We start from the raw sequence: 23,921 nt of genomic DNA on the forward strand, positions 1-23,921 counted from the left end.
GTACCTAAGTAAAAAATGAATGTTTATAAAAGTCATAAATAAATAAATATTATAGGACATTCTTACACAGATTGACTGAGGCCCACGGTAAGCTCAAGAAGGCTTGTGTTGTGGGTACTCAGACAAAGATATATGTAATATATAAATACTTATATACATAGAAAACATCCATGACTCAGGAACAAATATCTGTGCTCATCACACAAATAAATGCCCTTACCGGGATTCGAACCCGGGACCGCGGTGCAGCAGGCAGGGTCACTACCGACTGCGACTGCTGATTAGTCATAAATGTCATAATCCAATGAAAATATGCAAACACAACTCTTGCTAAATTATCTAAAATAAATAAGAATATAATGTATGATGCCATTTAAAGCTATGTTTGTTGAATAAGGTATTTATTTTTATTAAAAACTAGGACGGGTAGTTAGGCGCATAAAAACTAAACTGTATTTCAATAAAAATAAATATAATCTTAATCACGATCACAACTGCCACTAAAATAAATAATCTTAATCTTAATCTAATTACTTAAACCTACGCTGTGTACTTTCAATTATCAAATGCTTCTGGTTTCCTTTGTTGTAGATTTAAAATTAAAGACAATTACAGTACATAATTCACAGCGAAACATAATCATGTTCCAAATAGAGAAAAAGGTTTTCTAAACAAACAATTGACTAACGGCTTACTCCTGAATCGAACTTGAAAATAGTCATAAAAAATTAAGTCTTTTGTTTCTTAAAATAATATAAGTTGTTTAAATTTCGAACGGCGTTGGTGCTTCTGGGTCAATGACTTTTCCAGCGATGACGACCAAGTTGTCGAGGCGGTCGATGATGAAGAACATGAACGGTCGGTCGACGCTGAAGCGGCGGGGCTCTTTGATGCTGGACAATGGGATGTTCTTGAGGGACTCTTGAACCGCGTTGGATGCTGTAAATTAAACGCTTAATTATGAACTTTTTTTTGTCTAATTTTCAAACATTGACTATAAGTAGTAAGCTTGGAAATTTACTATATGACACAATAGAGAAAATGGTGCGAAAAAAAAGTTAGTGCACTGGTGTTTCTAGTACTTTCTGGGCATTTTCGCGAGAAGAATCACCAAACAAAAAAAAATTTAAGGTAGGTACATTTTATGTTTTTCCTACTCAGAATCACGAGCCCTTTCGATCTAGGATAAAAAAAAACGAGAGACAAAAAAGTAGTCTCAAAATGTTCTATTATTTTGCATACTTTCCACTTTATAACCGCTGGGTTTGAAAAATAGTAACGAATAGGACTTGTGAAAAGGGCTTGTGATTCTGCGTAAGAAAAGCATTATATTTACCTATTTCGGAAAAAAAAACATTTTTTACTTTTTTCGCGAAAATGCCCTTCTACAATATCGGGTGATCGAGAAAATTTACGTACTCTTCATACATTTGCCATTACTTTCCAACTAGACGTCTAGGCAAGTACGATGTAACAAGTACCTGAGAGTTGTGTCGCAGACGTGTCGGTGTTGTCGACGCGAACCGCGACGTGTTGCACCAACTCCTGCACGAAGAGTCCCTCCGCTGAAGACACTCCTGACAGCTCGGCGTCACGGCTGAAGATGCTGCTCACTCCAAACTGCAATAGATAGATAGATAGATAGATAAATAGGATACTCTTTATTGGCACACCTCAGCAAAAGATACAGTGGAGACAAAACAAATAATTATAAATAGAGGCAGACAACAGGCGGTCTTATCGCTAAAGAGCGATCTCTACCAGTCAACCGTTGGGTAGCGGAAATAAAAACATAATCAAAATATAAATTTATAAAAATATAAATAAACACTCCATTTTTTCACAAGTGCTAATCGTTAGATTGAACTTTATATAGGTGTCAGGTCGAAAACACAAAAAATATATTTTTTTGAACAATAGCCGAAATTGGTATACTTTGGCCCAAGCTCAGCACAATGCATCAAGATGGTAGTGACAATCCTGCACGGTCAAGCTGGTCATCGATTAGTAAAATACTAGTATATACCTTAGCTAAGGCTGCAACTGGCTTTGTAGTAGTCTCCACGTAGAACGTGGGCAGGGAGACCTGCAGCTCCTCCTCACGCAAGCTGTCCTGGATGTCTTCGAGCGGCGCCGCGGGCAGATCCGCCGTCAGTCGCGTCAGACCGTCGCGGGTGCGAGGCAACACGATCAACAAGGAGTAGCGACCACCCTAGAAGGTCAGTTGTTACTTTATCATCAAATGCTCCGAGCAATTAATTTGCTGGAATAATAAATTGTGCAACGTGAGGCGGAAGTTAAACATTGCAAACGAGAGTAAGGTTGACGGCTTACCGGAGCGATTTAAAGACTCGAATTTACAATATTCCCACGCTCCGAGTTACACAAGATGATTTTTATCACTCGCAACAAAAAAATATGAAAAACTCTAAGAACAAATTAAATTACTTCCCGCCCGGTAAGCGGAGTACGCTGGTTCGATTCCAGCTCGGAGCACTGGAGGCTTTGGTCACTTTTTCTTTGTATATGACATTTATTTAATGTTTTAATATGAAAAAAGTTAAAAAAAAGTTAATTATGGTACTTGCAACTTCACAACTCCCGCTACGTCTGCGTGCAATTGCACACCTAAATACTATGCTAGTGTGATGAAAAATAGTTTTAAATTTATTTTGGGATTTTTATTTTCTACCATGAAATATTATTGAATCTAAAATCAAAACCACACTCACGTCATAAGGCAGTTCAATAGCTGAACTGTCAAGACCAGGAAGAGAGCCGGTCTTGAAGATGCCCTTCGTGCACATCATCGGCACTTGCTTTTTCTCACTGTTGGATGTGTAGAACATAGCTGGCTCGACCTTCAGGAAAGGTTGTTTCCACGCGCCACGGAAATACATGCCGTTGAAGATGAGCATCAGGGAGTTGGATGGCGAAGCTGGAATAAGAAAAAATGTTTTACTGGAAGCAGATACAGTCTTCTAAAATATGTTATGTTACATTTTTTTTTTCATTAATCATGTTAGACCCAGAGCCCAGGCCCGCCAGACCTTCCTCAAATTCTCAAGGATGAAACTTTGGGACAATGTAGAGTTCATATCGGCGGTTAATGTGTGCATATTTTCTAGTTCGGCCCATCGGCCAATTTTTTGCTATCAAGTGATGAAGGTGAAAAAAAAAAAGTGCTTACTTTCCTTAAATTCTCAAGGCTGATTTTTATATATGTGTTAGAGCACGTTGTTAGAAATTGGTTATCATCAATGCCAGACCGTTTCCGCCGGCCATAACTTTTACCAGACGCGACAAAGTTGGCAAAAAACGACTCTAACTTACCTCATTTTCTCAAGCCTGATTTTGGTATATGATACGCAGGGACCTGTAACTAGACCGTTTGTAAGCAGCCAGACCAATCGGATGGACCCAACCATCCGCCAGACCGACTTAAAGTTTCGATATGAGCATTAGTAGAATTGAAATATTCCGGGTCTATAAAAGCTAAAAACTTGAATTTTCTACATTAAGCTACGTGTATATTGTATATTTGACGTAATAAGCGACTTTCAAAAATTTTACTTCTAAGGAAATAAAAAAATGAAAGTTTATATGTGGTGCAAGATTAATTTTAAGCTATGAATTTTATTTACACTGCGTAAGTACATGTGTATTTTATTATAAATATAACTTTTACCAGACGCGACAAAGTTGGCAAAAAACGACTCTAACTTACCTCATTTCCTCAAGCCTGATTTTGATATATGATACGCAGGGACCTGTAACTAGACCATTTGTAAGCAGCCAGACCAATCGGATGGACCCAACCATCCGCCAGACCGACTTAAAGTTTCGATATGAGCATTAGTAGAATTGAAATATTCCGGGTCTATAAAAGCTAAAACCTTGAATTTTCTACATTAAGCTACGTGTATATTGTATACTTGACGTAATAAGCGACTTTCAAAAATTTTACTTCTAAGGAAATAAAAAAATGAAAGTTTATATGTGGTGCAAGATTAATTTTAAGCTATGAATTTTATTTACACTGCGTAAGTACATGTGTATTTTATTATAAATATAACTTTTACCAGACGCGACAAAGTTGGCAAAAAACGACTCTAACTTACCTCATTTTCTCAAGCCTGATTTTGATATATGATACGCAGGGACCTGTAACTAGACCATTTGTAAGCAGCCAGACCAATCGGATGGACCCAACCATCCGCCAGACCGACTTAAAGTTTCGATATGAGCATTAGTAGAATTGAAATATTCCGGGTCTATAAAAGCTAAAATCTTGAATTTTCTACATTAAGCTACGTGTATATTGACGTAATAAGCGACTTTCAAAAATTTTACTTCTAAGGAAATAAAAAAATGAAAGTTTATATGTGGTGCAAGATTAATTTTAAGCTATGAATTTTATTTACACTGCGTAAGTACATGTGTATTTTATTATAAATTTAAAGAAGAAAAGTAAATTAAACTTTTTTTTCGGTCGTCGAACAAGGTGGTTTAAAATTAGTTTTAAGATCGATCCTTTTTAATTTGTGGGCGAGGGACCTCACACTATGTATAAAGGCACTATGTGTATGTTGCATATAATGTCAAATCCCTCGCATACTACAAAAGTTATTTAAACATATATATAAGTTCAGTTAAAATGAGGTGGAAAGTATAAGTGTATATGTTGTGTACACACGTAAAGTATTCTAAACTTTTTATAACGGCATACATGTATTTGAAGAATGCCAAAAATGTATTCGTGTCTGAAAATTCAGCATCTCCGACATGGGTTATAACAGGGTTGATGATGTTCGTATTGAGTACAAATGTTTAAACTTCCTAAACTTGTAATTCTAAAGTTCGTCACTTAGGTATGTTACCATGTTTTGTAGGAGAAAGGAAATTCGTTTAGTTATATACCGTTGTAACATTGATTGTTTACTTCTTTGAATTGAATATTTAATTTATAATGCACTGTACTAATTTGTTTTTTCCTTGTTTACGTTATTTATAATATAAAATTCAATTCGTTATTCAAGTTTTTAGCTTTTATAGACCCGGAATATTTCAATTCTACTAATGCTCATATCGAAACTTTAAATCGGTCTGGCGGATGGTTGGGTCCATCCGATTGGTCTGGCTGCTTACAAATGGTCTAGTTACAGGTCCCTGCGTATCATATATCAAAATCAGGCTTGAGAAAATGAGGTAAGTTAGAGTCGTTTTTTGCCAACTTTGTCGCGTTTGGTAAAAGTTATATTTATAATAAAATACACATGTACTTACGCAGTGTAAATAAAATTCATAGCTTAAAATTAATCTTGCACCACATATAAACTTTCATTTTTTTATTTCCTTAGAAGTAAAATTTTTGAAAGTCGCTTATTACGTCAAGTATACAATATACACGTAGCTTAATGTAGAAAATTCAAGTTTTTAGCTTTTATAGACCCAGAATATTTCAATTCTACTAATGCTCATATCGAGACTTTAAGTCGGTCTGGCGAATGGTTGGGTCCATCCGATTGGTCTGGCTGCTTACAAACGGTCTGGTTACAGGTCCCTGCGTATCATATACCAAAATCAGGCTTGAGAAAATGAGGTAAGTTAGAGTCGTTTTTGCCAACTTTGTCGCGTCTGGTAAAAGTTATATTTATAATAAAATACACATGTACTTACGCAGTGTAAATAAAATTCATAGCTTAAAATTAATCTTGCACCACATATAAACTTTCATTTTTTTATTTCCTTAGAAGTAAAATTTTTGAAAGTCGCTTATTACGTCAAGTATACAATATACACGTAGCTTAATGTAGAAAATTCAAGTTTTTAGCTTTTATAGACCCGGAATATTTCAATTCTACTAATGCTCATATCGAAACTTTAAGTCGGTCTGGCGGATGGTTGGGTCCATCCGATTGGTCTGGCTGCTTACAAACGGTCTAGTTACAGGTCCCTGCGTATCATATATCAAAATCAGGCTTGAGAAAATGAGGTAAGTTAGAGTCGTTTTTTGCCAACTTTGTCGCGTCTGGTAAAAGTTATGGCCGGCGGAAACGGTCTGGCATTGATGATAACTAATTTCTAACAACGTGCTCTAACACATATATAAAAATCAGCCTTGAGAATTTAAGGAAAGTAAGCACTTTTTTTTTCACCTTCATCACTTGATAGCAAAAAATTGGCCGATGGGCCGAACTAGAAAATATGCACACATTAAACGCCGATGTGAACTCTACATTGTCCCAAAGTTTCATCCTTGAGAATTTGAGGAAGGTCTGGCGGGCCTGGGCTCTTGATCTATGTGTTGAAAATGCTGTTTGATAAATTATAGCTATTTATTAGGGTCCTAGGTGAAGTTTTGGTTTGTGACATAAAAATATCACGACTGTTTTGACCGAAGGTTCAGTTATGAATAAAAGTTAAGTTTTGTAAAACGCACCGAAACGAACTATTTTACAAAACTTACTTAGAAGTATTTAAATATTAAATCGAATGTAAGTAATGATATTGGCATGCTATTTTCTGCAAATCTAAAGTCAAAATTTGCCTTAATCCATCATCCTTATTTGGATAAAATGACTTACTTTTTCCAGATTTCTTTCCGACAGTATTAACAGATATACTTGACGCAATGTCTGTTTTTTCCTGTAGAACAGGCTGGTGGCTTCGTGCATGATTTCTAGCCTCGACAGCAACCATAGTCTCCTCTTCTTCTCCAGATTCATCCTTTTTAGGATAAGTTTTCACAAGCTTTATCTTTTCTTTAATATTCTTCGCGGGCTTGTATTCAATTTGAGATATGTCTACTTTCTCAGGTTTATCTTCGACAGCAAAAGAAATAAACTTCTCACCAGACTCTTTAGGTGGTACAAGATCTACGATTTCTTCGTTCTTGGTACTCTCTGCAGGTTTTTTGTCCGAGATTTCAATTGTTTCTTCATCATCACTAGTTTCATCGGGCTTGAAATGGTCTACGTCATTATACCTTTCGACAGATCTAACATCTGTGAGGTAGTAATCTTCTAATATTTTCTTGTAGTCATCGTTTATTGTGTAATTTTTGTAGATGTAGAAGTAGTTCTTTAATTCCGGTTGGTTGTACTTGTACTCGTGTGTGTTCTTCAGTCTTTCCATGATGTATCGATATGTTTTTCTGATAAGGTTGGGGTCGTCGGGGAGGTGGAGGGCTGACACGAGTTGTTCCCTCGTCTGGCCCGTCGCGCCTTCTGCGAGTATGGCAAGGATAGCCGAGTAACCAAGAGGCGAGAACGCTATGTTCTTGTTATCGTCGATGTAACCCTGAAATTATAAAAGGTTGACGTTTAATTTAAATAAGCGTGTACAGGTCGATTCACGAAAGCTGGCACGAATGAAATGAACGAAACTTTGATTGTGTGAGTGACACCTGTATTGGTATACAGTCGTAACTGTCAAGAGCCACCATTTTATTGGTTAATCTGTCACACACATGCATATTTTCATTCAAACATTCGTTCCATTCGTGCCAGCTCTTGTGAATTGACCTGTACTTGTAGTGTTTCTAAATACAAAGATACACAAATTTAAGTTACCTACTACCTAAATATATGTAGTATGTCTCCAGTCTACAATTACTTACTTGCGACAAAAAAACCGTTAAATCTTAGTACGCCTTTGATTAATTGATATTGTACCCATATCGAATCACTATGATTTGATTGACATTATACATGCATTCCACGTAAATCTTTCTCTTTGCGACAATTACGACAAAAGAAATCATCCAAGCAAATAACTTTCATAAACAGTATAGAAGGCTGTAATTCTACTAGGTGCATGCATATCCAGATGTGCTTGTTTTAAGAACGAAAGAGTGTATACACTCTTACCTAGAGTAGAACAAACACATTTCTCGCACTGATTTTTGCACATGTAAATAAATAAATATCGGGGGACACCTTACACAGATTAACTTAGCCCCAAACTAAGCAAGGCTTGTACTATGGGTGCTAGGCGACGATATACTTACATAGTTATATAGATAAATACCTACATACTTATATACGTGCTCATCACACAAATAAATTTCCTTACCGGGATTCGAACCCAGGACCGCGGCAAAGCAGGGTCACTACGCACTAGGCCAGGCCGGTCGTCAAACTGAAAAATGAGTTTTACCTGAAAGATGGCAGTAGATAGTTGGTTGGTGGCTTCACCGACGAAGCCGGTGGTCTTGGGCGGGGCTCGCCCGCGCCGCACCCACCGCGCGCTGCCGAGACCCACCGCGAGGCATACCACTGTAAATAACAATAAGTGGAACGTTTCAACTAGGGTTGCACTCACAGACTGAAATACTTTGAATTGAGATGCGTAAGTTTAGTTTTTTTTACGTGAAAGTATTTTTAAGTTGCCTTTTAGGTACTACCTATTTATTCCTCTCAATTTCTGATCTTACATAAATTTAGTCAATAATAAAGATAAATTAAGAACCATTGTTTTTTTCTCGGTCCAATATTCAAAAGATACATTAATTTACTAAGCCCAAACGTAAGCCCATGAACGCTAATGTAGTTGGTATTCACCTATTCAGACAGCGATATACAGGGGGATTCATGAGTCGTGAGCAGGAGTGAACAGGGTACTGGGGAGGGTCACACTGAGCAACTTTCATAAAGGGGCAACACTAAATTGTGATATTTTTTTTTCTTAACTATGACTTAATTGATAGTTAATCATCAATTAAGTCATAATTAGAACGTAATTGATAATTAGCTATCAATTAAGTACTTATCAATTAAGTACTTATCAATTAAGTCATAGTTAAGAAAAATAATCACAATTCAGTGTTGTCCCATTATGAAAGTTGCTCAGCGTGACCCTCCCCAGTACCCTGTTCACTCCTGCTCACGACTCATGAATCACCCTGTATGTACAGTATATATACATATCTATGTATCCATGACTCAAAAAAAATAGCTGTTTCATCAAGCCAACAGATACCTAAACGATTTTACCGAGATGCGAACCATAGACCATCGGTTGCACAAGCAGGATTGGTCGCTATCGATGTGGCAAATCTTACCACAGTTTTACTACAGACGCCAACCCTAGCTGTAAATATCGCTCAAAGTCGTGAGATGATCGCAGATAACACGCTACGGTAATGGCGAACTGGAGCATGATATCTGTTGGTAATTTAGAATAACAGTCAAACTATACGAAAGTTTCCATTTCTATTCTTTGAGCTAGAATTCTAGTGATTTTAGAATCAAACATAAACGAAAAGTACAAGAGATTTGAGGTGAAGAAACGAAGAAAAACTGGGAGGTATTTCAGGTAAGGTCGTCGACGCGGCGTCAGGCTTTGCCATACATTTGGCCCGACGCTACGCTCAGGAGACGCTAGATGTGGGACCCGGGGCCTGAAGATGGAGTTTACCTTCGAAAGAAAACTCAATAACAAGGTATACATTTGAAACGATGACGAATTTTCCGTTCTAATAATACATTAGATTTTAATCAAATACCGTGCTCATAAATCGCAAATCTATTATACCTGTTGGCATTTACAAGTTCACTATCAAGTAGGTAGTTAGCAATTTTAATAATATACAATAATAACATACTTAAAGACTAGTATTTTTTTATAAAACTATAATATTATACACTATTATATATTCCACACGATTTGGGATTCAGGTTCGTTAGATACCTACGATCAGTAAAGATGATAAATATTTGATTGGGCTCGTTATGTCAATTAATCATATATTATTTTAATTTAACCCAGAGAATAAACGTACTACTATAATTACGTTTTATTCGTACAAATAAATTCTAAGGTTTTTGAATGGACAGTAGGTATACTAATTAACGTATCCATACTATCCATACTTAATATTATAAATGAGAAAGTATGTGTCTCTGTTTGTTTGTCCGTCTTTCAAGGCAAAACGGAGCGACGAATTAACGTGATTTTTTGAGTGGAGATAGTTAAGGGATGGAGAGTGACATAGGCTACTTTTTGTCTCTTTCTAACGCGAGCCAAGCCGCGGGCAAAAGCTAGTAAATAATAATGTTAAACCCATAGAGTAGTAATAGAAACAGAGAGAGCCTCACTGAAGACCGGCTGTGACCCTACAATGGCGGACTTTTTTTTAATTCTATTTATGGCTTGGTGGCGGAACCTTCAAGCCAGCAATGGCAGACGGTTAGCGATGTGCAAACACGATTTAAAATCAAAATAATTATAATTCAGGTCAAAAGAAAATCAATTCTTCATTTAATTTATCAAAAATTAATTATTTCAGTTGAAACTTAGAAATATCTTGTTTTTAACAAATAATAATGACTCTGTTTAAAAAAATACTGGTCACATTCTTGTTTTGCAATTTGTTGGTTTATGATTATGAACATTAATTAATATTGTGATTTTACGTATAATAACGTGATATTAACGTATTAATTTACGCATGAAAAGTTACTCTGTATTTTTTTTTCTTTCGATAGGTGAGCATTTCTTTTTTTTTTGCCACTTTTATAAAGTGTGATATTTTTGAAAAAAAATATGCTATTTCTACTCAGAATTACTAGCCTTTTCAATCCTAGTAGCAAGGACCATTTAATACTAGACTGATATAGCCCATACAAAAAAGCGTACCCCTGAAAAAAGCTTAGTTTTTGCTTTAAAACTAGATGGCGTTGTTTCGTAACCCGGGAGTGGAAAAAAACATATTTTCACACATATGTTTACTTGTTTTTATATTATACTATGAATAACTATCAAAAAACTTTATTTTAATATCAAAATATTGGCTCAAAACATAATTTTTACAAATTATATTTTTTGGTCGGCCTCGACGTAGTTGTGATCGCTTCGCTGGCTAAGTTTGTTCGCATGTTGTCTAACTATTGCCAAATAAAATAGATGACGTTGGTGGACTAGGAAAATGTCACACCCGTTTCGTTGTTCATTAATATAATATACTTAGTGATAATAAACCTATATGTTGAGCTCAAATACGTTCAACAAAACGCAATCATTGTGCCAACAGATGTGACATCCAGTGACATCTGACATCCATGTCACATCACAAATGTCATTGTATGATTTATTGAATATTCATAATATATGGATATTAAATATTTTAGAATCGCAGCAGCAATGCGAGTAGAGATACAGAATTAATAACTGTATAAATTAATAATTGTATGACCAATGACCTCATACATAAAATTACCAGTTTAGGTGACAGAAGGCGAATCCAATTTGTAAACATTAAATTTAATGTGCTAAGGAAAAGAATCTTTCCGATTTTCAACGGGACACGGCTGAAGGGGCGAGCTGGTTTCGACTGCGCCCATGCATCTCAATTGTCCAGAAAGTTCAAGTGAATGGTTTGACAGTATTTCAGCTAACATGTAGAGAGACTTGCTAGCTTCGTCGGTCAGGCTTCGTCTTGGACACAACGCCGATAGTTAGGCCGCCAGGTGTGGCACTTTGGATTACGTTTTTATAATAAATTAATGATAGTTTGTATTGTTTTGGTAATATATTTTCTACTCGTATACTATACTCGTTTGGTACTCGTATAAACCTAAACTGAGATTAATAAATGAATAAAAGGAAATAATTAGTGAAACTCTGATATAAGTAATAATTAATGAGACTAAATGCGTTTTCACATTATCCGATCCGATATCGGATGTAGGACTGATACCCCATACATTACAGGCGCGATCTTGGATTTTTTCCATTTAAATCCTTCCGACATCCGATATCGGATCGGATAATGTGAAAACGGACTAAGACAATAGATACCTTGTTAGTGTTATATACCTATGCCTGTATATCCCACCAAAAACATTCTGTAAAAAATAGCCGTCTCGATGGAGCTGCTTGTTTATCTCTAAAAAGTAATGAAATCTACATAAAGTTCCTTACTGCGATTTCTTTATTATTATAGTTAACTAGCCTTTGCTCGCGGCTTCGCTCGCGTTAAATTCGAAAATCTCTCCACAAACTTCCATCCTCCATTATAAGGAAGTGGGGGGATATAAAAAGAGACAAAAAGTAGCCTATGTCACTTTCCATCCAGTCAACTATCTCCACTTAAAAAATCACGTCAATACGTCGCTCCGTTTTGCCGTGAAAGATGGACAATAGTTATTTGTTATACAAGGGGGCAAAGTTGTATTTTAACGCCGAGTGTGGAATTGAAAAACGAGCAAGTGAAAGGATTCTACAGTTGAACCACGAGCGAAGCGAGTGGTTCGAGAATAGAATCCTGAACTTGCGAGTTTTTTAACACACGAGAAGTAAAATACATTTGCACCCGAGTGTAACACAAAACTTTTCCCTTCACTATAGCGAGGAAACCACAACGCAAAAAATGCGTTTATTACTGCTTCCAGTAGTTCCACAGGTGGTAAATCATCTTTATTACTAGATTCACATACTTTTATCACTTTTAAAGCAGTTATTTTGACTTTATTCAAGGTCAAATTACTTTACTCACTAGTGGATAAAATGCGTTTTTACCCGCTGGTATTAAAGGACAAAACACGTGTTTCTGAGCTAGTGAGGGGAAAACAAACAGACACACACACTTTCCCATTTATAATATTAGTATGGATGTTGTGTGACTTGGCCGTTGAAGTGTAGCGGTGCTGGCGACAGATTGGTGCAATGGTGTCATGGAGCACCTGGTTATAAACTCTTTATACCCTTGTGTATAAAGAAGTTTATAAGTTTCATATTCGATGGTCCGAGCTAAGGTTCGTAAAGCCATGAAGCCGAGCTGATAATCATTGACGCTAAACGCCGATCGAAACGCAGTCTGAAGTGGGTGATAAACGTACGATACGAGCAGGTATGCGTACTTATGGCTCGACGACCTTTTTCGATTGTGTGTCACCGTAAGTACGCGTAAAAACCGCTGCGCATAGTAGTCGACCATCCAACGCGTACTTGCTCGTACGCCTATCACCCACTTGACGTCGCGCCAACACTTTATGGAAAAAGCGGGTTTTCGACAACTAAGTACCAATAAGATTTTAGACATTCAAAAATCTTCAATAATACTCAACTGTTTCGGTCGCACTCGTTCAAATATAGGATAGGATTGGTATGAGCGAGACGGTCAGGAGATTGATTGTCAACATGATATCTATCATAAACACCGTTCGAAATGGCCTTATTAAAATCTAAATTTTAAATATATTGAAAGTAATATTACTAATCATTGACGTCACGCTCAAAATGAAAGAGATAGAAAATTTGACAGTATGGTACTCTTTTGCATGATTGTCATAATTCAAAATAAGAACGATGGTTTGCGTTGTAAACAGGGACTGAAACATGACACGGGCCCCTAGCGTCATCTATATACTTTTCACTGTATCACTTGTAATGCCGTTGAACTACCGCGTGCGTATTAAAAAAAAAAAACGACATTTTTATTCAAATGACACTCTTAGTGACATCTAGTGACATAGATTTACGGCTGCCAACGGGGTACGGTATTTAGTATGGACTCTGCTGGTCCTTTATAATCGTCCTTGCTAGTAGTTAAAAAATTGTCCCATACGATTTTTTCTTATTTTGTTACCATTTTTCGTACATGTTGTATGGGGTGAAAGTACTCGTGAAAAGAGGAAAGTAAATAAAAAAAAATGTATGGAAATTCTGGGACACTTTTTGTCTCCCAGTGGGATTGAAAGTACTCGTGATTCTGAGTACAATTTACCTAAAATTCCCTAAATCAATAAAAAAAAATTATTGGCAAAAAAAAAATGCTCAGGTGTCATTTTGACACAGTTTGACAACGCATGTAGGCATATTTTCTTATTTTTCTTTAGATGTTTTCACCAAGGGCGCCTCGATCCGACTGACAGGAGATTAGTGGATGAGGTCATAGACGAGCTGTCAATGTGGATGATAGAATCACAGTTTTTTAGTATAATAGGCCATTATTATATTATATTGAAGTCAGTGTCTATTATAATCGCTGTCAATGAACTTACATACACCTAGAAAACAAGTTTATCAGAGAATTATCTCAGTAAATTCCGTTCCGTATTCTCAGCTCAACCAATTAGCACATCGTCCGCTAAACCGACACAACACGGCAATAAAGAATTAACAACATCTCGATATAACTGTGTCGATTGCTTGTCGATATCGATAGGTAGGTCGAGCTAGCGGTACCGACGCGAATGCTGCAGCGCAATTGCATTCACTCTTTAACCTCAAAAATATAAAACAATAAGGCACAAGATTTATATTGAATTTTCTGTGTTCTTTACCTACTCTAAGAACAAATTAAATTATTGTCATAGATAGTGGGGCGCCAAAAGCCTTCGGAAATTGACATGTACTTGGAATTTTAGAGCCTTGCCACCGTGACCCGATGGCCGAGCGGTTTAGGCATCGTCAGTCCGGTAAACAGAGACACTGGTTCGATTCCAGCTCCGGCCACTTGGAGGCCTTGGTAATTTTTTCTTTGTGTATGACATTTATTTCAAGTTGCCTTATTTACAGTAGGTATGCAATTTATAATCCGAGTTCTTTCTAAACAGTGAATGGTCTTCATATTCCTATACTCCTTCATTAAAATAACGAACAATAATATCCTCAAAAAGGTGTGCTAAAGGCGCAAAACATAGGTTTACAGGTAGCAGGTCTATTGGTACGGGCAGGCATTTACATACCTATCATAAAGTGTCATAACCATTACTATTAAAAACAAATCGTAAACAAAAAGCTTTTCAAAACTACTCTGCAGTTAAACCTCTCCCGACCTACACCAACGTGGTACAATAATATTCGAACAAAGCATTAGAAAGCAACGAAGTTTAATAGCCCCCGAGATCGCAGCGGCAACCGGGCCCCGTATTAGCCGAATGGCATTTCTGAGACGCCATACGCCGCAGAAATGTAGTCTGGCTCTGTCGCGCCAATATGCAAGAGCGATAGAGATAGATAGCTACGAAAGAGATATTATCGTGAGCGTTTGTGCATTCAGCTACGCACAGCATGCACCAGTCACGCTTGCTCAGACCAACGGTTCATGGATAAAGTATTAAATTTATGTATCAAGGTAGAAAAACTAAGGCGACAAAACCGCCGTTTTGAAATAATAGGAGCTATAGGTAAAAAGATGAAGGAAGAATTTTCCCTCTTTTGATTTTGGAATATTAGGTAAATTATGTATACCAGTCGCACTGACGAGAGCGGTTCGTAATATTAGTGCAAAGAACAACTCGGTTACTAAGGTCAAAAATATTGCGTAAGTCCGTTTTCACACTATACTATCCGATATCGGATGTCGGAAGGATTATATAATGTATGGGATATCGGTCCTACATCCGATATCAAATCGGATAATGTGAAAACTCTTTAAGACTTTAAGATTGCGAAATTTCAATCTTAAAGTTTTTACGCAATATTTTCTCGCGTCCAGGTTTCCAAAACTTCTGTTGCATCTCAAATACCTAGGTGTAGGTATTCTAGTAAACTTCATTACAAGAAACAAAAAAATGATTTCTGAAAATAATATTTTTCACTGAAGAATACTTTAAAACAAAACCTTAACTAACGTTTAACCTTCGAAATGTAGTGGAAGTAGGAAAGGCAGGCTTTAGTAAAGCACAAGCGCAGGCGGTGAACGCACTTTGCTGACCCTGCGCTATTGTACTCTCTCAGATGCAACGGTACCGACAGACAAACAGGTACCGTTTTCATCTTGTTAACAGAAGAATATAAACAAAAGGTTAGTTTTCGTAATTATCGTTAAAAAAGTACTTATAAGTAAGCTAATAAAGAGCCATTATTTTAGATTCTTATTTATCTTTTACGTTTTTATCAAAAAATGTTTAATTTCATATAAGGTTAAACGCTAATTGGAGGTGTTCATCCTGAAGCACGTAAGTGCGTTTTCACATTATCCAATCCGATATCGGATGTAGGACCGATATCCCATATATTACAGGCGCCATCTTGGATTTTTTCCATTGAAATCCTTTCGACATCCGATATCGGATCGGATAATGTGAAAACGGACTAATTACTATTGCTTCAGGAAACAAAAAAAAAACTAAAAAATTCAATGCATTCTCTGATCATTGTGATGAATTACTGACTGAATGACTTATTAGGTACATTCGATAAAAATAATTAGGTAGTGTATCTATTAGGGTGGTTCAAAAAATATGTTTTTTATTTTTTCTTCTTCCCCAGGGCTTTTTTTACTCGATTTGATCCCAAATGTCAGTATACATAATTTCAGCGAGATAAAATAGTGTTTAAGGGTCGCTATGATTTGACGATTTTTCAGTTTTCATATAAAATTTTAACATTTTGGTACACAATAGTAAAAAATCTAGAGCATAATATAGAAAATAGGCATTTTATCTTCGATGATAACATATTATTGGACTTTATTTTTTGTGCGATGTTGATGGACTAGGTTGAACCTGTAGCCTTAAAAGTCAACTATAAACAGTTTTTAGCCAATTTTTGTGCATTTTGATGTCTAAAAACACTAAATGTGACTTAGTACGAACAGACACCGGAATACGAATTCCAAAATGAGTCTTGCTTGCATTGCGCCGGACATATTTGCTGATTTTACAATTTGAATATTTTCGACTTCCATACTAATGAGATGAGTAATAGCGATGAGCTTTGATACCTCAGATTGTTGTATTCTATCCACTATTCCTACTTGCAAATTATCGCAACCTCTAAATGAGCCAATAAGAAGCTAATTTTTGGTACATATCAATTTTGATCATAATGAAACAAGAAAAAACCTGTGGAGCGAAAATAAAAAACCTTTTTTTTTCTCCATACATTCGTGAACCACCTATGTGTGACATCTCTATGTGTGACATAGAACGTTCATAATATTTTTTATCACAAAGATACACTTCAAATTCTATTCCTGGTTCTTAGTCCTAAAAATCGTTAATACCGATAAAAAAATTGTAAAACAAAGCACAAAATTCTTAAAATGTTCCTGCTGACCGTAAGCAGCGATCGAGCGCATACCGCCTGAGAAAGCAATCTCGCGGTCTAGTACGAGCGCTTGCCACCCGCGAGAGCTATCACTGTACGGAACCGTTCCACCGTGGCCCTCAGCCAACAGTGCGATCGTTGACGCCACGTCGTCGTAGCAAAGAGGATCGAGTATTATAGAGAGTTACCGACCGGTCTGGCGCAGTCGGTAGTGACCCTGCCTGCTGCGCCGCGGTCCCGGGTTCGAATCCCGGTAAGGGCATTTATTTGTGTGATGAGCACAGATATTTGTTCCTGAGTCATGGATGTTTTCTATGTATATAAGTATTTATATATTATATATATCGTTGTCTGAGTACCCACAACACAAGCCTTCTTGAGCTTACCGTGGGCCTCAGCCAATCTGTGTAAGAATGTCCTATATTTTTTTTTTACTGTCAAAGTAAAATGTGTAATCACAGTGCATAGACTGCCATCTCTCGACACAGGCTTAAAACTTTTGAACCTCAGTTTTGACAATTTGGCCCATGTTGTTAGTTTGATATGTGTTAAAATGTCAAATATTAATATGAGCGCCATCTAGCCGAGCGTTCCCCAAAGGTGTAACGCCATCTAGGCCACCGTACCTCTTTCTCTATGGCTTTGAGGTACCTACGTTTTTTTCTTACTTTATCCGTCTATACGGAGTTACATTATGTCTTTGGTCGTAGTTATCGTATTTATGAGTGCGCTCGTGGCCTAGCGGTAAGAGAGTGCGACTTTCAATCCGGAGGTCGCGGGTTCGATCCTCGGCTCGTACCAATGAATTTTTCGGAACTTAAGTGCGAATTGTCATTTGATAATAATGCCAGTCGCTTTTCGGTGAAGGAAAACATCGTCAGGAAACCAAACTAATCCCAATAAGGCCCAGTTGGAAGATCAGATGGCAATCGCTTTTGTAAAACTAGTGTCTACGCCAAATCTTGGGATTAGTTGTCAAAGTGGACCCCAGGCTCCATGAACCGTGGCAAATGCCGGGATAACGCAAGGATCGCTCTTCCGTATTAACGAGACGGAGCCAGTTGCGCATCGTTTGCCTCTCAGCGTCAATGATTGTAAGTTTGGCTAGAGGCCCGGTACCGCAGGAAGGAACGACATACATAAACTCTGCTGTAATTAAAATTTGCTGTAGGTAATAGGTATATTTGTAAGTGAAGACTATAAACGTTATTTATGTGAACTTTTATAAATTACTAGTTTTTGCCTGCGGCTTCGCACGCGTTAGAAAGAGACAAAAAGTAGCCTATGTCACTCTCCATCCCTTCAACTATCTCCACTTAAAAAATCACGTCAATTCGTCGCTCCGTTTTGCCGTGAAAGACGGACAAACAAACACACACACACTTTCCCATTTATAATATTAGTATGAAAGTATGAATTATCTTTCGTTTTTGTAAATATGTCATAGGTACATAAGTAGGTACCCACTAATTATAATATTTAATCCTATTTACGTCCCACTGTTGGGCACAGGCTCTAATCATAGTGCCCACGCTAGCCCAATAAAAACGATGGCAGGTAATGTAAAAAATAGTATAAAATTTTGTAGTGCCCAGTGAGGTTTTCTCCGGGGCCTACGGAGTAAACAGGATTTTAAAGTGTCGTCCATAAGCAATAGTGACTGCATACCATCAAGCGGCCTGTTAGCTTCTTTACTACCGACATAAAAGAGATAGATGATAACTATCAGCTGTTATAAAATATCTACATAAGATAAGAAAGTGAAGCGGACAGTAAAATGTGAGAAAGTTAGAAACCTCTGTATGTTTCTACACGAGCCTTAATACTGGTTGTATTATAATGAAACCCTTAATCACAGAATATATAATAGTACAAGTACAGAAGGTCCACTGCTTTGATGTTCACAAAATGCCGCCTTTTAAATGCCTACAAAATTCTAACAAAGAAACGAGCCACACGTGCGCAGCGTCGGACGATAGGGCTGCCTATGGATTAAAACGAATTAATACTCAGATAAAATGTTATACTATTATATTTAAGTCTTGGGTATTTCTTGGTATATATACAGTATATATATATTTTTGTTTAAGTCCCAACATCACAAGCCTTATTGAACTTTTCCGTGGGACTTAATCAATAGTAGATCTGTGTAAGATTGTCCTATTTTATTCATGATGTCTATTTAACTAAGCCATTCACACGCGGACATCGCATATAAAACTTTAAAAAAACTCGCGAAGTAAAGTAACAATAGAAATTGCGAACGTGCGTTCCGTGAGAATGCGCGCCACCCCTGATTAGGCCGCGAACTCGCGGCCGCCAGCATGTACTTGTAGCGCGGCGATAGAATCGCGGAGTGAGCCGCCCCTGGTATTAGGCTTTACCGATATCCTGTGCAGTGCCACGAGGTGCATATAAGGGATGTAAGAAACCACTTTCAAATTCTAATCAAGTCCAACTTGTTATCCTCTGACGTATACATATTCAAATTCTGACGTATACATACTTACCCGCTTATTCATAAACGCTCACTAAAGTTATGAAGCCGATAAAGTTCGTTTGTCCCTTTCCATCACACCAATACGTCGGAAAGGGACAAACGAACTTTATCGGCTTGATAACTTTAGTGAACGTTTATGAATAAGGGGGTGACTATAGAAGCTAATACATAAATGTACTATAGATTTATATGATATGCCTGAGAGTTGTCTAATTATACATAAGTAACTGTTCTAAAATCCAAACAGCATAAGTAGTTCCCGAGATATTGAACAATGTGACAGACAGAAAGATAGATAGACAGACGGACAGAGTCGCACTTGGGTTACTTTTTGTATCTTTTTGGTACGCAACCCTAATTTTTTAAGTCTTCAATGTCTACATTCAACAAAACCTAAATTGCGCCGTAGGTATGTGTTTTAGAAGTTAAAAAACACTTTTGCTTTATAATTGTTTACTTATCCATTGACAAAGACAACGAGAATCCTGTTTGTTGGAAGCACGTATAAGATCATCTTTTAAATATTATGATTTGATAAAATGCTTAACAACCCGACTATGCTTCTCAAGATGAGCTCACACGACCTTAGCTTAGGTAACTTCCATAAATAGACTTGTATCATATTAAGTGTTCACAGCCAGCGAATCAGTTTGGACAAAGAGGATCGAGTATTATAGAGAGTTACTGTCGAAGTAAAATATGTAATCACAGTGCATAGACTGCCATCTCTTGACACAGGCTTAAAACTTTTAAACCTCAGTTTTGACAATTTGGCCCATATTCTTAGCTTGATATGTGTTAAAATGTTTAATATTAATATTAGCGCCATCTAGCTGAGCGTCCCCCAAAGGTGTATCGCCATCTAGGCCACCGTACCTTTTTCTGTATAGCACTGATGTACGTTTTTTTCTTAGACTTTATCTGTCTATATGGAGATATATGTCTTTGGTTTGAATAAAACCGATAATATAAATAATAAATATTTTGTTTGTACACATTTGACAAAATACCATCTCAAGTTGAAGCCTAGCGATAAATGACTAAAATAGGGTCAATGTCAGCGACATCATATATGTACCTATCTACATACATGTATAACCTTTAGGTACTCAATCACATACTTACCTTTAAAAGGTACAAATCAACGCAATGACAACATGTATTCTAACATGCAGATCTTATAAGACAACATGATTCAAGTCACGAGGTATCTATCTCAATAAGGGTTAAATAAATATCAAAGTTGGTCTTGAAGACTTTGGTAGGAATATGCTCTAGGGGTTCATAGTACTGAATGCGTCCCTTATGCACCGATAGCAATGATAGCATGGTCGCGCGATAGACGATAAAACATCAGCCCGTCCCTATCGTACTTACAAATAGTGCGAAAGGGACGGCCTGATGATATATCATTTATACCGCGACCATGATTGCCTGCCTGCACGGGAAGCATGGTCACGCGATAGACGATAAAATAGCAGTAGGCCTAGCACATGATGGCCGCGAGAATATGTCGCCGCGAGATAGACTACCCGTCCTTATGTCATTAATACAGTTAGAAGAAGACGTGTCATCTATCTCGCGGCGACATACTCTCGCGGCCATCATGTGCTAGGCCTACAGGCCGTCCTTATCGCACTATTTGTAAGTGCGATAGGGACGGCCTGATATTTTATCGTCTATCGCGCGACCATGCTTCCCGTTTAACGAAGTTTGATTAGCAACTCGGTAGATATGTGTTCAAATTATTTGATTAGCAAATCTATACTGCGGCTAAACTGTAGTACCGTTACCCGTAACAATCGTTTAAGGTTGACATAAATAATTTGTTCACTACTAAATATGCTACTACGGTTACCAATTGTCATATTTGAGCAAGTTGTGCCTACAAAAAATATATTTGGAACATGTTATTAACAAAAGTTTATTTGCATTATTACTATTTGACTTAACTAACTTAATATTTTGTACCGCTTTGCTAATTATACGCAACTTAATATGACTTAGGGGCATTTTCAGAATTTGGGACCCCCCAATTAGCGTAACTTGTTATCAAAAATTAACTCACTGTCAGTTTTGTGACGATAATTAAGCATGAAATTTCAATAAAAATATTGTTTTTGTGTTAGTTACATAAACTTTAAGCGATAATCTACATTCATAATGTGAAAAAAGTAATTTTTTTGACATATTTTATTCTTAATTGTCGTCACAAAACTGACAGCGAATTAATTTTTGTTAACGACTTTTACGCTAATTGGGGGGACCCAAATTTTGAAAATGCCTTTAGGTACAATGTGTTTTCTAGGGTTCCGTACTAAAAGGGTACCAACCCTTATGGAACCCATTGGTGTGACTGTATCCGTCTGTCTGTATGTCTGTTTGTCTGTCTGTCTGTCCCATTACCTACTATATATATATATGTATGTATATATCTTGAGAACTGGTTATGCTATGGATTTGTAATTTGGAATAGTTATTCATTTAACTATGTTTATGTTGATTGATATGCGTAAGATATGAGTGGTTTGAAAACTCACCAAATAGTATTCGCATTATGAAGAACTGTGATACGTGCTAGGCCTGCAAAAGAAATTTATTTATCGTTATTTCATACACTTACAATTATAGCTGTACATATAGACGCACTTTGAATTGTAAATAAAATACAACACTTTTAAAATAATTGGTCAATTACTGACATTCGATGCATAACAGATCTATACCTTCTTGCTACTACCTTGCTAGTACCTTCAGGTAAACATACACAACATATCTATTTAACTGCAAAAGTCCAGAGTAGCTTTTTTATTTCAGAAAAAAATAAAGAAGCCACGATTAAGATTCAGACAGGAGATCCGGTTTGAGAAGGACACATATTTGAAAACAAGTTCGCTACATAATTTAGCTTTTTTGGATTTCGTGTTGTTCACTAAATAATCAAGGAGATATCATAAAATGCCTGCATATATATTTTAGATAGGCCAGGTAGATAGCTACTCTGACTTTTTTTTTTAACTAATTAACTAAAACACAAGCAATTGTTTTCTAGAAACTAGTTGTTCAACTGTTTTCTACTAATATAAAGTGAACCCGTTAAATCGAACAAACCTGACCTACATAATCTGACTTGACGTCATTGGCCAGCATACAAAATACTTACACGACTGATCACTTGTAACACAAACGCACTCTATCAGTCCAATAAAACCACAGTTTTTTTTTTTTTTTTAAACGTCAAAATGCGCGGGAATCGTGCGGCCGCGCCCGTAGCGTGCTCAATCGAGAATGACGTGCACGGAAGCTGCTACACACCGTTTTATATATATAGACCTTTAACAGTTATGTTTGTGTTGGCTTTGAAGCCTTTAGAGCCGGCACAGCTGTGGAATAGCCAGTAAAAAGTTTTACCATATTTCCCTATTATCATAAAACTTGAACTTTTTTTATAAGCCACTTCTCGCCAGGTGCTTCATCAAAACTTACTCGTGATGACTAATAACACAAATTTAATTACAAACTTATACAGTAAAGTATTAAATTACCACATTAGCAACCGATGTTTTTAATAACACCTGGCAAGATTATATTTCGTGCCATATGCTTAATGTGATAATTATTTAAAACTCCAAAAAACACACATATGTATGAAAGAAAAAGTGACCAAATCCAGAGGCTGGAATATTTGAGTTTAAATAAATAGTGTACCTACTTTTCAAAAAAGTTAGTAATGATATGAAAACAATCAAAATTTGGATGAAAATCACCAAAAAACTCAATTTTTAAATTACACTATTAAATATCTAAGGTATTTAGAAAGCATATAAGACGCCATGTCTAATTTTTTTATGCATATGATATTGCATGCAAAATCGGATAAAAATGCAAAACAACGGAGGACTGGCGCCATCAGCCAAAAAAACTGTCCTTGTTGGCACGCAACTAAGTAAAATGGGTTAAATATTAATTAAATTAAACAACTAAACAATCCGTTAGTGATTGTCTTGTCAGTAATCTGTGTTAAAAATCAAGTTCAATGGATGAAACTTCACAATATTTCTGGGTCATTGCAAAAACAAGAAGCTAGTAAAGAAGTATGTGAAAATAACTTTATGAATACATTCATAATGAAGAATAGGCAATTTCTCTTGTGAAAATTGTTATAAAAATATGATTGCTTATGTGTTATTTTTAAGAGATCTCGCTAGTAAGACCAATTAAAAAATGAAAGAACTTGATTAGCATTAAATGAAATGATAAATTTCACAATGTAGTAGTTTTGTATAATTATAGTAAGATATTAATATATTTGGCCAGTTCCGTCTTCATATGAGTTTATTCGAAGAACTACACATTTGATAATTTCTTCGATAAAGTCCATAGCAGTTGGTTTTAATTTCATCAAATTAAGCAGATGGGT

At 36.6% G+C, this 23,921-nt stretch overlaps 1 protein-coding gene across 1 annotated transcript; it reads right to left on the reverse strand.

Moving 5' to 3' along the window:
- Window positions 1-453: 453 nt before the first annotated feature.
- LOC125237855 (ovalbumin-related protein Y-like) lies at window positions 454-22,809 on the reverse strand. Its single transcript, XM_048145116.1, has 8 exons — window positions 22,665-22,809; window positions 22,042-22,084; window positions 8,161-8,279; window positions 6,588-7,302; window positions 2,733-2,938; window positions 2,027-2,212; window positions 1,482-1,620; window positions 454-939 (listed from the first exon to the last, which is right to left on the reverse strand). The coding sequence occupies exons 2-8, from the start codon at window positions 22,055-22,057 to the stop codon at window positions 764-766; spliced, it is 1,557 nt and encodes a 518-aa protein (XP_048001073.1). The 5' UTR covers window positions 22,058-22,084; window positions 22,665-22,809; the 3' UTR covers window positions 454-763.
- Window positions 22,810-23,921: the final 1,112 nt, after the last annotated feature.

Source organism: Leguminivora glycinivorella, chromosome 1 (assembly GCF_023078275.1).
Source record: "Leguminivora glycinivorella isolate SPB_JAAS2020 chromosome 1, LegGlyc_1.1, whole genome shotgun sequence".
NCBI lineage: Eukaryota > Metazoa > Arthropoda > Insecta > Lepidoptera > Tortricidae > Leguminivora > Leguminivora glycinivorella.

Coding starts and splice junctions, on each gene's coding strand:
- LOC125237855 (XM_048145116.1), bottom strand. Junction 7,303..8,160: donor TATCTACTGCCATCTTTCAG/GTAAAACTCATT, acceptor TTATAATTTCAG/GGTTACATCGACGATAACAA. Junction 940..1,481: donor GTCTGCGACACAACTCTCAG/GTACTTGTTACA, acceptor TTTAATTTACAG/CATCCAACGCGGTTCAAGAG.